The following is a 23,918-nucleotide window of genomic DNA, read 5'->3' as shown; positions in this document are numbered from 1 at the left end:
TCCAGTTGATCGAGTCGGTTACTGAAGCTTGTGCATTTGTCACGTATTTCTCGTCTCATGGTTTTCATCTCTGTCATTTCGTTTATGACCTTCTCTGCATTAATTAGTCTAGCTGTCAATTCTTCCACTCTTTTTTCAAGATTTTTAGTTTCTTTGCGCTGGGTACGTAATTCCTCCTTTAGCTCTGAGAGGTTTGATGGACTGAAGCCTTCTTCTCTCATCTCATCAAAATCATTCTCTGACCAGCTTTGATCCGTTGCTGGCGATGGGCTGTGCTCCTTTGCAGGAGGAGATGCGCTCTTATTTTTTGAATTTCCAGCTTTTCTGCCCTTTTTCCCCATCTTTGTGGTTTTATCTGTCTCTGGTCTTTGATGATGGTGACGTACTGATGGGGTTTTGGTATAGGTGTCCTTCCTGTTTGATAGTTTTCCTTCTGACAGTCAGGACCCTCAGCTATAGGTCTGTTAGAGATTGCTTGAGGTCCACTCCAGACCCTGTTTGCCTGGGTATCAGCAGCAGAGGTTGCAGAAGATAGAATATTGCTGAACAGCGAGTGCACCTGTCTGATTCTTGCTTTGGAAGCTTCCTCTCAGGGGTGTACTCCACCCTGTGAGGTGTGGGGTGTCAGACTGCCCCTAGTGGGGGATGTCTCCCAGTTAGGCTACTCAGGGGTCAGGGACCCACTTGAGCAGGCAGACTGCCCCTTCTCAGATCTCAACCTCCGTGTTGGGAGATCCACTGCTCTCTTCAAAGCTGTCAGACAGAGTCGTTGGCGTCTGCACAGGCTTCTGCTCCTTTAGCTGAGCCCTGTCCCCAGAGGCGGAGTCTACAGAGACAGGCAGGTTTCCTTGAGCTGCTGTGAGCTCCACCCAGTTCGAGCTTCCCAGGGGCTTTATTTACCTACTTAAGCCTCAGCGATGGCGGGCACCCCTCCCCCAGCCTCGCTGCTGCCTTGCGGTTAGATTGCCGCAGACTGCTGTGTTAGCAAGGAGGGAGGCTCCGTGGGCGTGGGACCCTCCCGGCCAGGTGTGGGATATATTCTCTGGTGTGCCGGTGTTACAGCGCAGTATTGGGGTGGGAGTTACCCGATTTTCCAGGTGTTGTGTGTCTCAGTTCCCCTGGCTAGGAAAAGGGACTCCCTTCCCCCTCGCGCTTCCCAGGTGAGGCGATGCCTCGCCCTGCTTCAGCTCTCGCTGGTCAGGCTGCAGCAGCTGACCCGCATGGATTGTCCGGCACTCCCGAGTGAGATGACCCCAGTACCTCAGTTGAAAATGCAGAAATCACTGGTCTTCTGTGTCGCTCGCGCTGGGAGATGCAGACTGGAGCTGTTCCTATTCGGCCATCTTGCTCCGCCCCCGAAACCCCGTTTCTACTAAAAATACAAAATTAGGCAGGTGTGGCTCATGCCTGTAATCCCAGCTACTTGGGAGGCTGAGGCATGAGACTCACTTGAACTCAGGAGGCAGAGGTTGCAGTGAGCTGAGATCACGCCACTGCACTCCAGCCTGGGCAACAAGAGCTAGAATCTGTCTCAAAACAAATAAATAAATAATTAATGGAAAAAAAGAAAAATGAGGATGGGGGAGAAAAAAAAAAAGAAAAAGCAAGTATATTTTGCCCTTAGTCATAGTTCTTTTAACCAGTCTGCTAATACCACTTGATTTTCTTCAGTTTGTTCTATAATTGCAATTCCAGTTTTCTATATTCTGTGTTGTATTATTTTAAGTAACAGAAGAATATTATTTTTGTCAATGTAATTTCATCAATTTTCGTATTTCAAAAACCTGAAATGCAGATCATTTATGACTTAACATAAAACAGGAGAATTAAATTCCACATTAAATTTTTTTTTTTTTTTTTTTTTTTGAGATGGAATCTGTTGCCCAGTCTGGAGTGCAGTGGTGCAATCTCGGCTTTGCAAGCTCTGCCTCCCAGGTTCATGCTGTTCTCCTGCCTCAGCCTCCCGAGTAGCTGGACCTACAGGAACCCACCATCATGCCCGGCTAATTTTTTTGTATTTTTGGTAGAGATGGGGTTTCACCGTGTTAACCAGGATGGTCTCGATCTCCTGATCTCGTTATCCGTCCGCCTTGGCCTTCCAAAGTGCTGGGCTTGCAGGCGTAAGCCACCACACCCGGCCCACATTAAATTTTTTTAGGCCAAGCAGGATGGCTCATGCCTGTAATCCCAGCACTTTGGGAAGCCAAGGCAGTAGGATCGCTTGAGCCTAGGAGTTTGAGACCAGTCTGGACAGCACAGTGAGACCCTATCTAAATAAAAATTTGGGAATAAAAAAATTTTTAAACACCTTCACTACATTAAAATTTTGAATGGAAATTTCTTTTATATTCTCATAATCCTTAAGAGGGCAAATGAAAACTCAAAGCTTCTATTACAAAAACACTTCTTAGTATAGTTCATAGATCTTTTTCTAAACAGGAATATGAACATGACAATTCATATTTTTATTGACACAGGTAACTGCATCAGTATCGGCATATATGATGACACCAGAAAAGACAAAAGCAAATATGCTTCGTTTGAAACATAAAACTTATATCACTCTCAATAAAAAGTATTTCAGTCCCTGTGAAAACAGAAAAATTTGTTAAAAGATCTCAAAGTTAAGAACAAGAATCAAGATTATTTGAACATGAAGATGTCAAAGGAAACTATTTGATGTTAGCTTATAACCATCACCTCACCACTCTGTACAGGGTTTTCAGAAGTGGGAAAATTTTGCACAAACTGTTCAGGAGTCACAATGACACTTTTGAAATACATTGTTGTTAAAGATTATGCTTTAAAAAATAGGTAAAATTGTATTTTATTACTTTGATTTAGTTAATTTTTTAAATAATATTTTTTTAAAAATAAAAGATACTGTTGTCATTTAGCTTGTGTATAGCTATAGCATCACTTCTTCCTCATGCCTCAGAATTATTTCACTTAACTATATAATCTACAAAGATGCAAAGACTACTGTGGCAGACATTTTTTTAATAACTTTTTTTTGAATGCTTACTATATGTTGAGCACTTCTCTAAGTGATTTTGCTTTATTTTCTCCTCTAATTCTAACCTCTAACTTATGAGGGAGGTACTATTGCTATCCCTGTGTTTTCAGATAAGATCGATGAGGCTTACAGAGCTGATAAATGAACTTTTCTATTAAACTAGGAGGAAATAACCCTCTCATTTCATTTTAGGGGAAGTTCATTACACCTGCTCACTACAGCGATATCGTGGATGAACGTTCTATTGTCAAACTCTGTGGTTATCCTTTATGTCAGAAGAAGCTGGGAATTGTAAGTAACTCATTTTTTTCCTTAAATATAGGCTTTTATTATTTTCATTTAGCAAAATACTTTGTTGTAAGAATAAGAAATGAAACCTAAGGTCATGAACTAAAGACATGGATTGGCCAATGATATGATATGTAGATTACTTAATCTTATAACGTAAGTTTCATGTTTATTATTTGGATTCTTTTGTAAGCTGTACTTTCTTTTCTTTAGGTACCAAAACAGAAATATAAAATTTCTACCAAGACCAATAAAGTCTATGATATTACTGAAAGAAAGGTGAGTTTAAAGGCTTTCATCGTGGCAATTAATTTTTTTTCTTTACTAACCACTATCCTAACAAGGAATGGCAATTAATTTTTAATGATATTAAATAGGATTCTAAAAGAAACTGTTTAAAATCTTACTGGTTAGAAAATAGTGGTGTTAAAAGTTTGTTTTTATTTGTAAATATTTCAGTCAAGGTATTAAAAATTGTTTTGCTTAAGCTTCAATTAAGACTTGAACATTTAAAAGTTAAAAGTGCATAGTGGCACAAATCTAGGCAAATAAATCATGGAACAGAAGAGAGTGTAACAGACTAAACACATATGTAGACACTTGATATATGACAGCAGGAGTATTGTAGATCAGTAGAGAAAGGATGGGTTTTTCAATAAATTATACTGGCACAATTAGTTATGCAAATAGAAAAAAATGAAAATTGATGCCTATCTCGGTCTGTATACACAGATCAATTTTAGGTAGATTAAAGACATAAATGTAAAAGGTAGATTCTTTTTGAAGACACTATGGGAGAGGCCGGGCATGGTGGCTCACACCTGTAATCCTAGCACTTTCGGAGGCCAAGGTGGGCAGATTACCTGAGCTCAAGGAGTTGGAGGCCAGCCTGGGCAATGGCAAAACCCTGTCTCTACAAAGTAAAGTACAAAAATCAGCCAAATGTGGTGGTACGCACCTGTAGTCCCAGCTACTCAGGAAGCTGAGACACGTGAATCACTTGAACCTGGGAGGCAGAGGTTACAGTGAGCCAAGATCATGCCACTGCACTCCAGCCTGGGCAACAGAGCGAGGCACTGTCTTCAAAAAAAAAAAAAAAAGACAATAGGCTGGGTGCCGTGGCTCAAGCCTGTAATCCCAGCACTTTGGGAGGCTGAGGTGGGCGGATCATGAGGTCAGGAGATCGAGACCATCCTGGGTAACATGGTGAAACCCCATCTGTACTAAAAAATACAAAAAATTAGCCGGGCGTGGTGGCGGGCTCCTGTAGTCCCAGCTACTCAGGAGGCTGAGGCAGGAGAATGGCATGAACCTGGGAGGCGGAGCTTGCAGTGAGCCAGGATTGCACCACTGCACTCTGGCCTGGGCAACAGAGCAAGACTCCATCTCAAAAAAAAGAAAGAAAGAAAGAAAAAAAAAGACAATATGGGAAGATACAAACTTTTATAAAATTTTATAGACTTTATAAAATAAGATGGAAAATGTTGGGCCAAAGAGGAGAAACTGATAAACATTTCTGTATTAAAATGTTAAATTTTTGTTCATCAGAAGTTTCAAAAAAAAGAATGAAAAGAGAAGCCACAAAGCGGAATGTTGTTATTTCATGTAACTGACCATAGAATCATATCTAGAATATATGATCTATAAGAAAAAGACAGACAAACTAATAGAAAAATTTACACAAGGAACTTGAATGGCTAATAAACATATGAAAAGATGCTCAATGTTATCAGTAATCAGAGAAATAGCAAATAAAAACACATTGAGTTATGTTTTCACAGCCCACAAAATGGCCAATATTAGGAAATCTTTTTGCAACTAGTGGGAATCAAAATTGGTGCAACCTTTTTGAGAAATGGTTTGGCACTTATCTGGTGAAGTCTTTGCACATTATCTGTAATTAAGCCTTTCTATTCCTTAGTATAAACCCTAATAAAATTATTACACATGTGCACCAGCATGTATGTATAAAAATGTTTATAGCTGGATAAACAATGTGGTATATACACACAATGGAATATTAGCCTTAAAAAAAGGAAAGAAACTCTGACACATGCTACAAGGTAGATGAACCTTGAAAATAATATGCTAAGTGAAATAAGCCAGCACAAAAGGACAAATACTATATGCTTTCACTTACATGAGGTACCTAGAGAAGTCAGATTACTAGAGACAGAAAGTAGAATGATCATTAAGAGAGGTGGGAATGGGAAGTTAGTGTATAGGGTTTCAGTTTTGTAAGATAAAACGAGTTCTAAAGATGAATGGTGGTAATAGTTGCACAACAGTGTGAAGGCACTTAATGCCACTGTGCTGTACACTTAAAAATGGTTATGATGATAAATTTTATATGATGTATATTTTACCACAATTTTAAACATTTTTTAATTGCAAAAAAAGTTTATAGTAACATTGTAGTGATAGCAAACAATTAAAAACAACTCAATTGTCTATAAATGGTAAAGTGTAATACACTAACAATGGAATGTAGTACACAGTGAAAATTAATAAGCTACAACTACTTGAATGAATCTTAAAAACATAATTTTAAACAAAAGAAGTAGCAAGGTACGGTGGCTCACACCTATAATTCTAGCACTTTGGGAGGCCAGGGAGAGAAGATTGAGACCAGCCTGGGCAACAAATTGAGACCCCATCTCCACAAAAAATTAAAATAGCCAAGTGTGGTGGCACGCCTGTAGTCCAAGCTACTCAAGAGGCTGAGACTGGAGGATTGTTTGAGCCCAGGAGTTTGAGGCTACAGTGAATGAGACCCTGTCCCTAAAAAAAAAAAAAAATTTAATAAGTGAATGAAGTAAGATAGGAATGTGTAACAGTATTATTCCATTCAAAAAAATGTTTAAAAATAGGCAAAACTGAATATTTTTTAATAGGGATGTGTACACAGGTGCTAAAACTGAAGGGAAATGAGGGAATGATTAACATCAAGTTTATGATAGTGCTTCTGGGGAACGTGGAGGGCGATGCAGTTGGGAAGGCACATAGAGGCCTTCAAAGGTTCAGTATGTTATGTCTTACTTTAAGTGGTAGATCTATAGGTTTCCATTTTATTCTTTGAACTATACATTTATATTTTATACTCTCAACTGTATGTAGGTAATATTTCACAACAAGAAAAAAACTGGATTTATAATGTTCTTTTCAGTCTTTTTGCAGCAATTTTTGTTATCAAGCATCTAAGTTTTTTGAAGCACAAATTCCCAAAACTCCAGTATGGGTTCGAGAAGAAGAGAGGTAATTTAAGTCATTGTGTATACACATTTGTTCATATATTCTGTTCTAATAATTTGTTTCTGCTTTTTGAGATTAGCTGAGAGTAGGTCTAGTTTTCTGTAAAAAGTGACCATTTTATACACTTTAATTATGGGGAAATGGTTATATTTTAAGCATAGCTATTAAGGATTTTACACTTAAAATCAGAAAATGCATACATACAAATGTTATTTGTTTGTTGTTTTAGCTTTAATTGCTGAATCAGAACTTTAACTCCGGTGCCCTGTGACGCTAGTTATGTCTATGAATCCTGTTAATATGATAATCCTGGAGGAAGAATGTTAAATTTTTTCAGAAGTTACTGGGTCTTAGGATCCAAGTGAACTCTGCTGTGAGGAAGGTTAAAAAGTTCAGATTCATTTACTCTTTATAAAAATCAGTACACTATTTTATCAATTTAAAGACAGACAATTAAAAAGTAATTTTTTTTTTTGTACAAAAAGTTTATGGGCAATGCTGGAGTTTAGCCTCTTGGGAAATGATCTAAATACTTGCAATGTTTTACTAGGTGCTAAAGTCAAGAAAATTTTATTATTGAGGGTGAAATGGCATGATAATATAAAGGTAACAAGTTATTGTTACGGTAATTAAACCGCATTGCCTAGAAATTCCAATCAAAGGCTTAATGAGATAATGCCCAAAATAAATTCGTATTTGAAAGAGTATATCATAACAACACAAGGCAGTGTTACTTGTCGTAAGATAGGAACTATGCTAAATAAACTAATGGCCTAAACATAATGAGATGCAGGTTAACTAAAAAGCTCTGACTCAAAAAAAAAGAAAAAGCTTGAAGTCTTTTCTGATGCGTAAGGCGATATAACACCACTCTCAATTCAAATAACATCATTTATGCTGATGACAGCACGTGTGATGGCAGACACCTCTGCCTGCCAATCCAATTCTGTGTGGTTTAGAATATGGAAAACGTGACACTGTGGCCCTTGATAATTGGATTAAACGTAATGAAGACTAAATTGTTCATCATTTCACCACCAGCCTGTCAGCTTTCTTGTTGGGAAAATAAAAGATTGGCATTGTTCAACATGACTGGGAAGCTAAGAGTATTTTTTACTTATTCTTTTTCTCCTTTCTTAATATTTCTGTCACTAGAGCTGCCCATTACTTCCCCAGTCCTCTGAGAGCAACATATTTTATTCCCCACTGAAACCAGTGTTTCCTCAAGTTATCCTTAACTTTGCTTCCAAAGAGATTTTCTCTACATCTTAAATTTAACCCTTTGTGCCATCCTCATTATCTACCTCAACTGCTTCAAAACCATTTACCAAACTACCTTTCCTGCCATCTCTGTTTTCTTCAAGCATAGGTATTGGTACTTCCTTTAGCTAATTTAAAACAAGTCTTCCAGCCTGGTGTAGTGGTTCATGCCTGTAATCTCAACACTTTGGGAGGCCAAGGTGGGCGGATCACTTGAGCTTAGGAGTTTGAGACCAGCCTGGCCAATATGGTGATACCCCGTCTCTACTAAAAATACAAAATTTAACTGGGTGTGGTGGTGGGCATTTGTAATCCCAGCTACTCGGGAGGCTGAGGCAGGAGAATCACTTGAACCCGGGAGGCGGAGGTTGCAGTGAGCCAAGATCATGTTGCTGAACTCTAGCCTGGGCCACAGAGTGAGACTCTCAAAAATTAAATAAATAAATAAAATGAAGTAAAACAGGTCTTCCTCTAACCTTTTCCTAAAATCTTACCGTCCTATATTCAGAATGCTCACTTTTCCCCAAAACTTGAAGCCGTTTCACTTTATATTTGCAGTTCTTGAAATTCTACCTTAGCTATAGACCCTTCACTACCTCACTAAAAAAGAAAGATGAAAATGTCCTTTGTGCCGGGCACGGTGGCTCATGCCTGTAATCCCAGCACTTTAGGAGGCTGAGGCGGGCAGATCACGAGGTCAAGAGATCAAAACCATCCTGGCCAACGTGGTGAAACCCGTCTCTACTAAAAATACAAAAATTAGCTGGGCGTGGTGACGCGTGCCTGTAGTCCCAGCTACTCAGGAGGTTGAGGTAGGAGAATTGCTTGAACCTGGGAGGCAGAGGTTGCAGTGAGCCGAGATCCTGCCATTGCACTCCAGCCTGGTGACAGAGCGAGACTCTGTCTCAAAAAAAAAAAAAAAAAGTCTTCGTTTCCCTAATCTAAATGAATCAACTTAATTTATATTCAAATTGTGCAGTAAGTGCTTAGTACCTGGCAGGCTATACACATACACATATACAAGTATAAAACCCAGCCTGTGAATTTAACAATTACTGGATGGCAGAACATGAATTAAACACATTTGTGTTGACTTTAATGAGGACCTGGCCTATAAATGAGCAAGGTTAGGACATTGCATAATGAGAAACTGTGAGCAAAAGTGAGAAAATAAACTTATGGGAATGGGTTGGGATATTGAACATTGGCTGACTTGAAATTTGGGAAACGAGAAGATAACAATAGATAAATAACAAAGGGCCAGACTGAGTGTGGTAAACCCTCAAGTACTGGGGAGCCATCAAATGTTTTTGAGCAGAATTTAATCTGATATTGGTGTACAAAATGAATTAAAGAAGAAAGAATCATAATTAAAGAGCTAAAAGGGTTCTTAGAGAGATTTAATCCAACCCATTCATTAAGTGTATTTCTTAAACTAGTGATCTATATGAGACCAGGATTCTATTTGTTATATTCCACTTGATTAGAAGGAAACAGTGAATAATCTATATATATGCATCTGCCTCATTGTATAGCATAACTATAGCCCTTAATTATATATAACACTTGTCAGTGTATAACCGTATCAGTATCTTTTATATCTGGGTGCATTTGTGTTACCTTAATTTCCAAATTCTTAGGGGCAGGGATTGTGTCCATGCTATTTAATTAATCCACTAGAGGTCACTGTTTTTTCAGAGACATCTTTTTACCTGTGCTAAGGATCAGAATTCTAGAATTTGATATTTTTAAAAGCTTGTCTGGCTATTGCACATTTAAGCTCTACAGAAATGTGATATTTTAAAGAAAGTCTGTTCACATGTGGTATGGGATACAATGTCCTGAGCCAGTCTTCCTTTAGGGAGGAAAAAATTGCTTCTTGTAAATGGTGGCATGTAGTATTTAATGCAGAGATATTTTTATTAGCTTACAGTGAATCATGATAATCATGATTTTAAAATAATAATAAATTTTTATGGCCAGGTGTGGTGACTCAAGCCCATAATTCTAGCACTTTGGGAGGCCGAGACTGGTGGATCACTTGAGGTCAGGAGTTCAAGATCAGCCTGGCCAACATGACAAAACCCCATCTCTACTAAAAATACAAAAATTAGACAGGAGCGCTGGAACACGCCTGTAGCCCCAGCTACTTGGGAGGCTGAGTAAGGAGAATCGCTTGAACCCGGGAGGCAGAGGTTGCAGTGAGCCAAGATCACGCCATTGCACTCCAGCCTGGGCAACAGAATGAGACTAAGAATAAATTGTTAAATTCACCCAAAAGATTAGATGTCTTATTGCAATGACTTCCAAACTTTCGACCACTATAATAAGTGCATTTTACATTATGATCTCGTATATGCATGTAACTAAAACTAAAACAAAACTTCTGTGAAACAGTATTATCCTTACTACATGAAATGCCTCTGATATTTTCTACTCTGTTGCTTTTTTAAAACACTAGCAGCAACCTACTTAATTGATTGGTCCTGATCTGCAGTTTGAAGAGCACTGTTTTGTTGGATTTAGCTTAGGTTTTGGTTGTTTTACCGTAGGAAACCCACTTCTCAACACTAAGCCTCAGTTTCCTCATTTGTAAAAGGAAAAGGTTACATTTAACTTCCGAGTTCCCTTTGGTTCTAATGATTTACAGCTCTAAGCCAATCGTGTCATTAGTCATTGCTACTGTAAAGAAAGTTTTCTACATAAGGAAATATTTATTAAAATGATGAAAATTAAAATTATCTACTTAAGACTAGAGAAACTTATACTACCTTGTAGAAAGGTCTGTCCTAAGAATTTTGAATAAAGTTACTGACTTTAATAATTTGATCTCTTTAGTCTGTAAAAGTGAAGGCTGATAAAATATAGATCAAAGCTTTTAAATTATGAAGAAAAACCAGGGATGTTTTAGAGCATGTCCTGAACAATTTGAACTTGGTATCACTGAGGATGCCATGACCTTACACACTATTTGGAAACAGAATATTGAATTTGACCTAATTTGGTCTTTCTTACATTATTGTGAAAGCCAGTAAGTACAGGCATATCTTGGAGATATTGCAGGTTTGGTTCCAGACCACCACTATACTAAAGCAATAAAGCAATCGTGGATTTTGTTTCCCAGTGTCTGCAAAAGTTATGTTTCCACTATATTGTAGTCTTTAAATGTGCAGTAACATTATATGTTTAAAAAATAATGTATATACCTTAATTTTAAAATATTTTATTGCTTAAAGATGCTACTGATCATCCGAGCCTTCAGCGAGTATTGGTCTTTTTGTTGGTGAGGGTCCTGTTTTGATGTGGATGGCCGCTGACTGATCAGGGTGGTGGTGTCTATAGATTGGGGTAGCTGCGGCAATTTGTTGAAATAAGACATCAATGAAGTTTGCTGCATTGATCGACTTCCTTTCACTAAGATTTCTCTGTAGCTTTAGATGCTTTCTGATAGCATTTTGCCCACAGTAGAACATCCTTCAAAATTGGAGTCAGGCCAAGAGCAGTGACTCATGCCTGTAATCCCAACATGGTTGGGGGGCAAGGCAGGAGGATCACTTGAAGCAAGACATTTGAGACCAGCCTGGGCAACACAGCAGGACCCATCTCTACAAAATGTTTAAAAAATAAAAAATTAGCTGGGTGTGGTGGCACACAACTGTAGTCCTTGTAGCTACTTGGGATGCTGAGACTAGAAGATCACTTGAGCATAGGAGTTCATGGTTGCAGTGAGTTAGGTCAAACCACTGCACTCCAGCCTTGGCAACAGAGCAAGACCCTGTCTCAAAAAAAAAAAAAAAAAAAAAGTTGAAGTCAGTCCTCTCAAACTTTATTGCTGCTTATCACCTAAGTTTATGGAATAGTCTAAATCTTGTGTTACCATTTCAATGATGTTGACATCACCTTCATCAGGAGTAGATTCCATTTCAAGAAACCACTTTCTTTGCCCATCCATAAGAAGCAGCTGCATATCCATTCAAGTTGGATTATGATATTGATGCAATTCAGTCACGTCTTCAGGCTCCACTTCTAATTCTTATCTTGCTATTTCCACCATATCCATAGTGACTACCTCTACTGAAGTCTTGAACACCTGTTAATGTTGATATTTTGGCCTCCTCCCACGAATCCCAAATGTTCTTTTTTTTTTTTTTTTTCATTTTTTTTCAGACGGAGTCTCACTCTGTCACCCAGGCTGGAGTGCAGTGGCGCAATCTTGGCTAACTACAACCTCTGCCTCCCCGGTTCAGTGGTGAAATCTCAGCTCACTGCATCCTCTACCTCCCAGGCTCAAACGATTCTCGTGCCTCAGCCTCCGAGTAGCTGAGACCACAGGCATGCACCACCACACCCGACTTATTTTTGCATTTTTAGTAGAGATGGGGTTTCGCCATGTTGGCCAGGCTGGTCTCAAACTCCTGGCCTCAAGTAATCCACCCACCTCGGCTTCCCAAAGTGTTAGGATTACGGGCATGAGCCACTGCGCCCAGCCCCAAATGTTCTTAATGACATCTAGAATGGTGAATCCTTTCCCCGAAGGATTTCTATTTACTTTCCCCGAATCCATGAGAGGAATCGCTGTGGCAACTATAGCCTTAGGAAACGTATGTCTTAAGACTTGAAATTACTCCTTGACCTGTGGGCTACAGAATGAATATTATGTTAGCAGGCATGAAAACACTAATCTTGTACGTTTGCATCAGAGTTCTTGGGTGACTAGGTACATTGTTAATAATCAGTAATATTTGGAAAGAAATCTTTTTTTTTTTTTTTTTTTGAGCAGTAGGTTTCAACAGTTGGCTTAAAATATTCAGTAAGCCATGCTGTAAACAGATGTACTGTCATTTAGGCTTTGCTTTTCCATTTATGGAGCACAAGCAGAGTAGATTTAGCATAAGTCTTAGGGGCCTAGGCTTTGCTTTTCCATTTATGGAGCACAAGCAGAGTAGATTTAGCATAAGTCTTAGGGGCCTTAGGATTTTCAGAATAATAAATAAGCCTTGGCTTTAACTCAAAGTTACCAGCTACATTAGCCCCTAACAAGAGAGTCATCCTGTCCTTTGAAGCATTGATGCCACATATTTACTTCTCCTCTATAGTTATGAAATCCCTAGATGGCATCTTCCTCCAATATAAGGCTGATTTGTCTACGATGAAAATTTGTTTAGTGTAGCTATCTTCATCAGTGCTCCTAGCTAGATCTGCTGGATAACTTGCTGTACCTTCTACATCAGCACTTGCGCCTTCACCTTGCACTTTTATGTTATGGAGATGGCTTCTTTCCTTGAATCTCATGAACCAAACTTTGCTATCTTCTACCTTTTGTTCTGCAGCTTCCTCACCTCTCTCAGCCTTCACAGAATTGAAGAGAGTTAGAACCTTGCTCTGGATTAGGCTTTTGCTTAAGGGAATGTTGTAGCTGGTTTAACCTATCCAGACCACTAAAACTTTCTCTATACCAGCAATAAGGCTGTTTTGCTTTTTTGTGTTCACTGGACTAGCATTTTAAATTTCCTTTAAGAACTTTTCTTTCGCATTCACAACTTGTGTACTGGCAAAACAGGCCTAGCTTTTGGCCAGTCTCAGCTTTTGACATGCCTCCCTTACTAAGCTTAATCGTTTCTAGCTTTTGATTTAAAGTGAGAGATGTGTGACTCTTCCTTTTACTTGAACACTCAGAGGCCATTGTAAGGGTTTTGTTGTTGTTGCTGTTGTTTTTGAGGTTTTTTTTTTTTTTTTTTTTGCATTTAGTAATGCGTTTTATTTATTCTAAGTTGCATATATTTTTACATTTTTAACACCTGTGCTATTGAAATGGATCTCACAACTGATAGAATCTTAGATTACAGCTGGACACAGAGGCTCACGCTAGTAATCCACACTTTGGGAGGCCAAGGCCGGTGGACCACTTGAAGTCAGGAGTTCAAGACCAGGCTGGCCAACATGTGAAACCCCATCTCTACTAAAAATACAAAAATTAGGTGGTGGCATGCACCTGTAATCCCAGCTACTTGGGAGGCTAAGGCAGGAGAATCGCTTGACCCCAGGAGGCAGAGGTTGCAGTGAGCCGAGATGGTACCACTGCACTATAGCCTGGGCAACAGAGTGAGATTCCATCTCAATAAATTAAAAAAAAAAAAAAAAAAGGTGGGGGGCTGGGTGTGGTGGGCTCACACCTGTAATTCCAGCCATTTGGGAGGCCAAGGCAGGTGGATCACCCGAGGTCAGGAGTTTGAGACCAGCCTGGCCAACATGGCAAAACCCTGTCTCTACTAAAAATACAAAAATTAGCTGGACATGGTGGCTCATGCCTGTAATCCCAGCTACTCGGGAGGCTGAGGTGCGAGAATCTCTTGAACTCGGAATGTGGAGGTTGCAGAGAACCGAGATAGTGCCACTGCACTCCAGCCTGGGTGAAGAGCGAAACTCCATCTCAAAATAATACATAGATAAATAAATAAAAATTAGCTTTTCAGAGAGAGGTCTTGTTGCAGTCTCAAAAAAAATTTTTTTTTTTTAAGGAAAAGCAGTATTCAATGTCAGTGAGTCTTCTATTGTAAAGTTACTAATTGGCGTGATTTCAATATTGTTGTGTCTCAAGGAATAGGGAGGCCTGAGAAGAGGAAGAGAGATGGGTGAACAGCTGGTTGGTGGATCAGTCAGAACACACATATTTATCAATTAAGTTTGACATTTTATGTGGGCTTGGTTCATGGTACCCCAAAGCAATTACAACAGTAACATCAAAAATTACCATATATTGCTATAACAGATAACAATGAAGTTTGAAATATGATGATTACCAAACTGTGACACATTTTGTTGAAAAAATGGTGCTGATAGACTGGCAGACACAGTTACCACAAACATTCTATTTGTAAAAAATGCAATATCTGCAAAGCGCAATAAAGGAAAACACAATTAAACAAGGTATGCTTGTATAAATTTATTTACCAGATTTTATAATACCAAAACCAAACAATATCCCTTAAAATTTATAAGAATAGTATCTTTATATCACAGTAAGCTCACTACCTCATTGGTACAGATAATTAAATAAATTTAAGATTTAGACAAATTCACAAATTCCACCTCCATACTTTTATCAAGGTTTTGGAGTCAGAAAGGGCCTTGGAGGTTTTCTAGCTCCTCATCTTTAAGGTATGTAAAATATCTGGAGTATATCCGTAATGTCATGGAGACTAACAGTGGTTCTCACAAAATGTCTCTTGATAACCCTGTTAGAGACAAAACATTGACCTAGAATGGTCTGGGTCATGACGCACTATGATCCTTCTCATCTTGTGAGTTAGAAATTTTTTACCCACTTGGTGGCCAGAAACAGACCACATTGAGTTTTGATCCTTTGAGAGTGTGCTCATATAGGTAATTATATAGTTGCAGTTATAAATCCTGTTTGGCTAAATGTAGGTTCTGATAAGCCTTTGAAGGTGAGAAGTCTCCTGAATTGTAACCTAAAATCTTAAATCTAAGGAAAGGAGGACAAATGTTGAAAATCAAATTATGATTTTAAAGATCAAATTGGGGTGAATGGTTAATGCTGACAGAGCTAAAAGCGCCATCACCTGGTCCAGAGTAGGGGATTTCACACATTGCTTCTTGGCAGTAAACAGTAGAATCTCAGAGGTGCGGAAGCCAAAAACCTCTGCAGAACAACTACAACCTCTTCCTGAACAGCCACCTCTGTTGCTTGATATGCAGAATAAAAGCTTTCTGAAACAGGGTTTAACATGTCTCAAAATAGATTTGACAAGTTCTCACCATACCTGCTGCTTCTGCTGGTTTATATATAACATACATACTCTAAGTGATATGTATGCACATATATATAAATATGTACGTATATCCACTGAGTTCTTTGGCATAAGTTATTTCTAGTTTTAGATTTACTTTGCTAAAATGAAAACCAGTCATCTAATTTATACCTTAGTGAAAGTAAGATGAAAATGTTTATGAAGAAACAGCTTACAAGCGTTCTTTAACTAGAATGGTTACGTATTTTTGTTTTTTAAACTGAGCTTTCATAACTATCTTCAGGACAACAAAAATTGTGGGAAGCGAATAGAAAGTGCCATTTCCCTTCCACTTAGCTGGAAGGGAAATGGCACTTTCTCTTCAAACAAAAGGAATTTGGATTTCATCTAAGAAAGGATAGAAAAGAAAGAGCAATGTAATTTGGTGCTTCATTCTTTCTAAAACAACACATAACAAAAACAAACTGGAATTTTATATTGAATCTTTAATTTACTTTATTTCAGTGTCAGGTACCATTCTTTATAGACTGGGGGTCAGAGAAGGTATTTAAGGTTCCTTTAAGATAGTTAACATCTAGAAACAATATTGAGTTTAGTTCTCAAAAGAATTACACAAAGGAGAAGAAAATAGTTTGTAAAGTATATTGAATTCCTGTGAAAGGGATTAAGCAAAGGTGGTATCCTTACAACTTTTTTTGAGTCTTTTTCTAACACTAAATAGAGGCAACAGGATATAGAAAGAGCTTGGCCTAATTCGAATCCTAGATTTACTACTTGTTAGCTATGCAATCTCAGGAAGTCATTTAACCTCTCAAAACTTGTTTCCTCATCTATAAAAATAGAGTTGAAGGCTGGGTGCGGTGGTTCAACCTGTAATCCCAGCATTTTGGGAGGCCGAGGTGGGTGAATCATGAGGTCAGGAGTTTGAGACCAGCCTGCCAACATGGCGAAACCCTGTCTCTACTAAAAATACAAAAAATTAGCTGGGCATAGTGGCAGGCACCTGTAATCCCAGCTACTCAGAGGCTGAGGCAGGAGAATCGCTTGAACCTGGGAGGCGGAGGTTGTAGTGAGCCAAGATTGCGCCACTGCACTCCAGCCCTGGCAACAGAGTAAGACTCTGTCTCAAAAAAATAAAAAATAAAAATAGAGTTGTAAATTGTGTGAGGATTAAATGAAATAATGTGTAAAACCACCTAGCAGTTGGGGAAGATGAAAAAGTGCTGGAGATGCATGGTGGTGACAGTTGCACAACAGTGTAAATGTACTTCATGCTACTGAACTGTATACCTAAAAATGTATTAAACGGTAAATTTTGCCACAATTTAAAAAATACACCTCGCATATGGTAAGTAATGCTGATTTTTCCTTTGCCTTCTTTAAAGATGTAATTTTCTTTTAATTCTCAAAAAATAACAAGTTGTATAGCAGGAGATGTTGCATAAAGCTGTCTTAAATTGCATTCATAATTTACAGTAATGTTTATATATTTTGATTACTATTTGATTCAGCTACACTTGGACCTCATTCTTGTTTGGAACTATTCTGCCTTCAAGATCTTGAAATAAGAGCTTCCCGTCTCTGACCACAACCTCTATCTCAATCTGCAGCTATCACTCCCGAGTCTGCTTTGTGACCTCATTTTGACCTCCTATCTCTAGCCTAGCTCTATTCTTCTGAGTTGGCAGACCCTCTTTTGTTTTCTTGAACTCTACAGTCAGCAATTACAGTGTCCTCTTAAACAATTGTAGGTTCTTTCTCCCTTAACCTTCTGCCATGTCCACCTTCCCAACCTCCAGTCATACTTTTTTCCTATTTAGCTGCTGAACATTTTGGGGAAAGTTCTCAAATAAGACCATTAGCACTTTAGGTAAGCTGTCTTATTTAATTCAGTCCTCTTAGCATCCCTGGGGAAATACTATGTTACTCACTTTATGAATGGTGGAACTGAGGCTCAGAGTGGTGTGGCGATGCACCCAAGGACACTTAGTTATATATAGATTCGGGATTTAAACCCAGGTCTGTCTGATACCCAAGCCTACATTCTTTGTATTCCTTTGGCCCTGTTCTCTCTACTGTATTTTTCCCACCTTTTTTTTCTTTCTTACTGACTTTAGAATAGACCTTTTCTACTCTCAAACTTTGAACCAACCATAGTAGATAGTTTAACCCACTTTACTGAACCAATTGAGGGCATCCAGCAGAATCTCCTTCGACATCATTTTCTTCGTATGGGCTCATTTCTCTGCCTCATTGCTGATAAAGTACCCTCCTTTATCTTACTGATTCCACTTTCTATCCTGGGCCTTGCTTTATGATTTATTTGTATTCTGCCTCCTTTGAGATATCCTTTCATATTGATTATTTTCCCTCTACCTTAAAAAAACCTGAAAAATATCTATTAGCCATCTTATAGTAATTGGTGATCTCAGCAAGAGCCATTTCAGGGGAGTAATGAGTACAGATTCCAGAAGGCAGAACGTTGATAACTGAGTAGGAAATATGGAAGTTGAAAATGACAAGGGCAGACTTCTTTAATAAAGGCTTACGACGAACTGAGGAGGGGCTGTGTGATCGAAGAACTTTTTTTTTAAAAGATATTGGGTAGATTTAAACATGATTACATGCTTTTTAAAAAGACAGAGAAAAAGGGAGAGGTTTGTAGAGTAAATACCCTAGAGTGAGATTCATGGGATTAGCCTCAAATGCCTTTATATACAGGCTTTATCCATCTTTATAAGCCCTGCTGAAATGACACTTCTCTGAAACTGTTTTGATTGACTCAGGAGGAAGTTTTTCTTCTCTGATTTCCTGTAGCAGCTTATACATCTCTCATGGCATTTAACACATAACTGTCTTGAATAACAGTGTAGTTATTATGAGCTTTACTGTCTGGGTTTGATTCCTGGCTTCACCACTTACTAGCTGTGTGATTTTGGGCAAATTGCTTGTTCTCTCTGTACTCAGTTTCCTTATCTATAACATGGGGATAAAATTAGTAGCTGCATCATTGTTATGAGGATCAATATCTGTAAAGCTCCTAGAACATGCATTTTTCTTCTACTGAATTGTAAGGTCTGGCTGGATGTGGTGGCTCACACCTGGTAATCCCAGCACTGTGGAAGGCTGAGGTGGGGGCAGGGGGGTTGCTACTACTCCAGTGTAACTGCTTTCGCAGAAATTAAGGCAAAAAGTCTTACTGACCACGTAAAGCAAATCCAACAGAATTATAAACAGTCTCTGCCTTTAAGGAGCTTGTAAGTCTAGTTAAGAAACCAGACTTAAACATACGAAAAGTTAAACATTGGCCAGGCACAGTGGCTCATGCCTGTAATCCCAGCACTTTGGGAGGCCGAGGGCGGATCACCTGAGGTCAGGAGTTCAAGACCAGCCTGACCAACATGGAGAAACCCCATCTCTACTAAAAATACAAAACTAGCCAGGCTTGGTGGTGCATGCCTGTAATCCCAGCTACTGGGGAGGCTGAGGCAGGAGAATCGCTTGAACCCGGGAGGTGGAGGTTGCAGTGAGCTGAGATCATACCATTGCATTCCAACCTGGGCAACATGAACAAAACTCTGTCTCAAAAAAAAAAAAGAAAAAGAAAAGTTAAACATTTAGGTAATGGTTCTAGTAGTATGCCATAAAGGAGTTCATGATTAATTATGTTAATTGTACAGACAATGATGACTGGAATTTAGGGAAGGGATTTACTTTAGTCCAAGTTAGTCAAGGAAAACTTTATTGGGCTAATGGAATTTGAACTTAACCCTGAAAAGTGAGTAAAGTTGGGGTAAGAGAGAGACTAATCCAGATTTCTTGTTGATGAGTTTGAGAGTATTTTGTCCTTTAATTTTTTTTTTTTTTTTTTTTTTTAAGATGGGAGTCTCACTCTGTCGACAGGCTGGAGTGCAGTGGCGCAATCTCGGCTCACTGCAACCTCTGCCTCGGCTTCCTGAGTAGCTGGGACTATAGGCACACACCACCATGTCCAGCTAATTTTTGTATTTTTAGTAGAGATGGGGTTTCATATGTTGGCGAGGATGGTCTCGATCTCCTGACCTCGTGATCCGCCTGCCCAGCCTCCCAAAGCGCTGGGGTTACAGTCATGAGCCACCGCACCCAGCCTAATTTTTATTTCTGTGTTCTTGTTACAGGCATCCCGATTTTCAACTGCTAAAGGAAGAACAGAGGTATGGTTGAATCAGTATCATTTACCATTTATATATTTATGTTAATAGAAACATTAGGAGTGAACCAGGTGATAGGAGCTCTTGGACTTCCTGTGCTGATGCATTATGTAAATGTCCCATTCTAGCCCACACAAAGAAATATTTGACCTGTTCAGCTTTTTCTTTTGTGATGGTAAGATGATGTGTTTGATCTGTATGATTTATTGTACAGCTGTTCCTCCTGAGGACATCTAATTTAACCTGTTGAAATAGGACATAAACACAGCCTCCATCTCAGATACCGTGCTTCTTTGTCAACTAGACTGTGCCTATTACATTTGTTGAAAGGTTTTTATAGTCCTATAGGATTTCAAAACCAATAATGTACCAGTTACTTAATTATTTGAAAGAGCATCTAAAGCATTAATATAAATTCCAAGTTGTGATTTTCTTTCTAAACTTTCCTCATGGTATTGTTTGCCTGGCCATGGCCATCTCTCAAAACACATCCCTTAACTCTCAGAATAAATGTTCCTAGTTAATAGTCACTACCTTAGTCACAGGGCGTTGAGCACAAATAAGAGATATTTATTTGTTGATGTATATCTTTATAGCTTCAGAGTAGTATAAAAAACATATAACTGCCTTAAAACTCCAAGAGAAAGTATGAAACACATGAAAGTTAAATTGTTCTAATTTTTTGAGCTTACACCTATTTTTACTTCTGATGCAAGAGACAGCCCCATGGCTATATAGGCTAGATTCTAACTAAAAGATGGTATCTAAGACTAAACTAACTTTTCGTCTTTTTTCTTCATTCCCATCTATGACCTTGCTTTCAACTTTTATGTATATATATTTTTTCCTTTACATTTTCCCACAGCTTACTTCTTGACCCAGAGTCTTTTTCATCCTGATCTTTTAAAGTTTTGATATGTGTCTGTGCTTGAGAGCGTCCTTTGTTTCAAGTTTGTATTGGCAAAGCTACTCTTGCCTTCTCTCTTTCGTAATTCTTTATCTTATTCAAATCTAATCTGAAAATTGAAGAACATTGTCAGGGACAACTTTTGTCTTTTATTGTTAGCATGCTGTTGTAACTGTGGATTTTAAAATTTAAATATCTTTTATTGAAAAATGTTGATTTGCTAACTTGTTCTGCTATGCCTTTCCTGTGATTTTCATTCTGTAGAATTTTCTGTACAACAGTCAACCAGAATTAGAAAATGTTTACCCATTTATTTTTATCATTTTATCTTTTCAAACCTAAACACAATTCCTGTAATTTTTTTTATTTAAGAAACCAATAATGACATTTTCTTCCTTTTTTTTTTTTTTTTTTTTTTTGAGACAGAGTCTCACTCTAAATCACCTAGGCTGGAGTACAGTGGCACGATCTCGGCTCATTGCAACCTCTGCCACCTGGGTTCAAGCAATTCTCCTGCCTCAGCCTCCTGAGTAACTAGGACTGCAGGCATGCACCACCGCTCCTGGCTAATTTTTGTATTTTTAGTAGAGACAGGGTTTCACTATGTTGGCCAGGCTGGTCTCGAACTCCTGACCTCAGGTGACCCACCTGCCTCGGCCTCCCAAAGTGCTGGGATTACAGATATGAGTCACCACACTCAGCCAAAATTTTCAAAAGAAAAACTTTTTTTAAAAAGGTCAGCCAGTAATCCCAGCACTTTGAGAGGCCAAGGCAGGTGGATCACTTGAGGTCAGGAGTTTGAGACCAGCCTGGCCAACATGACGAAACCCCATCTCTACTAAAATACAAACATTAGCGGGGCGTGGTGGTGTGCGCCTGTAATCCCAGCTACTTGGGAGGCTGAGGCAGGAGAATCACTTGAACCCAGGAAGCGGAGGTTGCAGTGAACCGAGATCTTGCCACTGCACTCTAGCCTGGGTGACAGAACAAGACTCCATCTCAAATAAATAAAAATATAATAAAATACAAAAATAAAAAATAAAAAGGTCCGCCAGGCATGGTGGCTCATGCCTGTAATCCCAGCACTTTGGGAGGCCAAGGTGGGCAAATCACTTGAGGCCAAGAGTTTGTGACCAGCCTGGCCAACATGGCAAAACGCCATCTCTACTAAAAAAGTACAAAAATTAGCCAGGTGTGGTGGTGCCCACCTGTAATCCTAGCTACTCGGGAGGCTGAGGTGGGAGAATTGCTTGAACCCAGGAGGCAGAGGTTGCAGTCAGCTTAGTTCACACCATTACAATCCAGCCTGAGCAACACAGTGAGACTCTATCTTAAAAATATATATTTATTTTTATATTATTTTTCATATTATATATTTTTAAACCACATATATATTTTATATATTATATATAGTATACCTTATGTAATATATAAGTATATGTTTATATATTATATATAGTATACCTTATGTAATATATAAGTATATATATGTTATATATATATATGTTTGCAACAACAGGCAAATCCAAATAGTGCAGTGGAACAGCCTTATCAAGTTTTTAAAAAAGTTTTGCTGTACTCCTGTAACAATTTTAAAATAATTGGGGGGAAAAGATGAAGGAAGAAGACAGAAGGAGAACTGTATCAAAAAATATATTATTAATAGGTGTACTGAAATTATAGGCTTCTTCTGAAATTTATATATCAGAACCTAGAAATAAGGTTTTGCCTAGGGAATAACAATTTCTTCCTTGAAAGTTACAATGTATAAATACAATGAGGTACTTTACTGTCCTGTTGTTTCGGGTTTTATTTGCTATTTGTTATTTAGTTATTTTATTTCTCTTTCATTCTACAGTGGCCGTTCTGGAGAAGAAGTACAGTTATGCAGTAGAGCCATTAAAACATCAGATATCGACAATCCTAGCCACTTTGAAAAGCAATATGAATCTTGTTCTTCTAGCACTCACAGTGATAGTAGCAGTGACAATGAGCAAAACTTTGTTTCCTCTATTCTACCAGGAAACAGACCAAATTCAACAAGTATTAGACCACAGCTGCACCAAAAAATCATAATGAAAAAGAAAGCTGGTCACAAAGCTGACTCCAAACACAAAGACAAAGAACAGACAGTAGTAGATGTCACCGAGCAGTCCGGCAATTGCAAATTAGATAGTCAGGACAAAGATGCTACATGTGAACTTCCTTTACAGAAAGTAAATACTCAGAGTTCTTCAAGTAGCACTTTGCCTGAAAGATTAAAAGCTTCAGAAAATTCTGAAAGTGAATACAGTAGGTCAGAAATAACTCTAGTAGGCATAAGTAAGAAAAGTGCAGAGCATTTTAAGAGAAAATTTGCCAAATCAAACCAAGTGTCTAGGTCAGTCTCTAGTTCAGTGCAGGTGTGTCCTGAAGTTGGAAAGAGGAACTTACTTAAAGTTTTGAAGGAGACTTTGATTGAGTGGAAGACAGAAGAAACTTTGAGGTTTTTGTATGGCCAGAATTATGCTTCTGTGTGTCTGAAACCTGAAGCCTGTCTGGTTAAAGAAGAACTTGATGAAGATGACATAATCCCAGATCCAGATAGTCATTCCCCTGCCTGGAGGGAATCTCAGAACAGCTTGGATGAGTCTTTACCTTTTAGGGGCTCAGATACAGCCATTAAACCACTGCCGAGTTACGAGAATTTGAAAAAAGAAACTGAAAAGTTAAATCTGAGGATCAGGGAGTTTTATAGAGGACGGTATGTTTTGGATGAAGAAACCACCAAATCACAAGACTCAGAAGAGGTACGTCTTACAGACATTGAGTTTTTCCAGGTCGTTAACATTTGGAAAACTCACCACAGCAAATCTTGGAGCAGGAAGGATATTGAAGAGATAATTGTTAAATTTTCAAATAGTTTCTTTAGTCATTCTGCCTTTTGGTTTACAGTGCCATCTCCACTGTTGGCATTACTATTTTACAAATAAGTTGACGTTTATCCCTAGTAAATTTTCATCAGTGTGCCGTATTCTTTTCTAATGTACAAATAGCCTAAAATGGTGGGACAAAGTTTTCCCTAATTCTTCATATAATAAATGAAGCCTCTGAAGAGGCTTGGTTTTTCTTCTTCGGCATGTATTCTTTCAGATTTATACATGGGGTCTGTGTGTGTGTGTTTAATGGAAGTATATACCATGGAATAGACTTGCTAGTTACATTGAAAAATATTTAGCAAGCATGTCCATTTA

The 23,918-nt window shown here is 38.5% G+C and overlaps 1 protein-coding gene across 7 annotated transcripts in view; it reads left to right on the top strand.

Moving 5' to 3' along the window:
• RPAP2 (RNA polymerase II associated protein 2) overlaps positions 1–23,918 on the top strand; it is a 93,997-nt gene that overhangs the window by 8,253 nt on the left and 61,826 nt on the right. For 6 of the 7 annotated variants that reach the window (XM_023230995.2, XM_023231001.1, XM_023230999.2 and 3 more), the window contains 5 exons: positions 3,209–3,307; positions 3,518–3,583; positions 6,471–6,559; positions 19,746–19,781; positions 22,544–23,474. In XM_023230995.2, coding sequence (XP_023086763.1) covers positions 3,209–3,307; positions 3,518–3,583; positions 6,471–6,559; positions 19,746–19,781; positions 22,544–23,474 — 1,221 coding nt within the window. The remainder of the gene's footprint in view (positions 1–3,208; positions 3,308–3,517; positions 3,584–6,470; positions 6,560–19,745; positions 19,782–22,543; positions 23,475–23,918) is intronic. The other variant, XM_023231002.1, reaches the window with a different exon arrangement.

This window comes from Piliocolobus tephrosceles, chromosome 1 (genome assembly GCF_002776525.5).
Source record: "Piliocolobus tephrosceles isolate RC106 chromosome 1, ASM277652v3, whole genome shotgun sequence".
Taxonomy (NCBI): domain Eukaryota; kingdom Metazoa; phylum Chordata; class Mammalia; order Primates; family Cercopithecidae; genus Piliocolobus; species Piliocolobus tephrosceles.
Note: the sequence above shows the minus strand (reverse complement) of the source record. Positions and strands in the feature narration are given on the sequence as shown.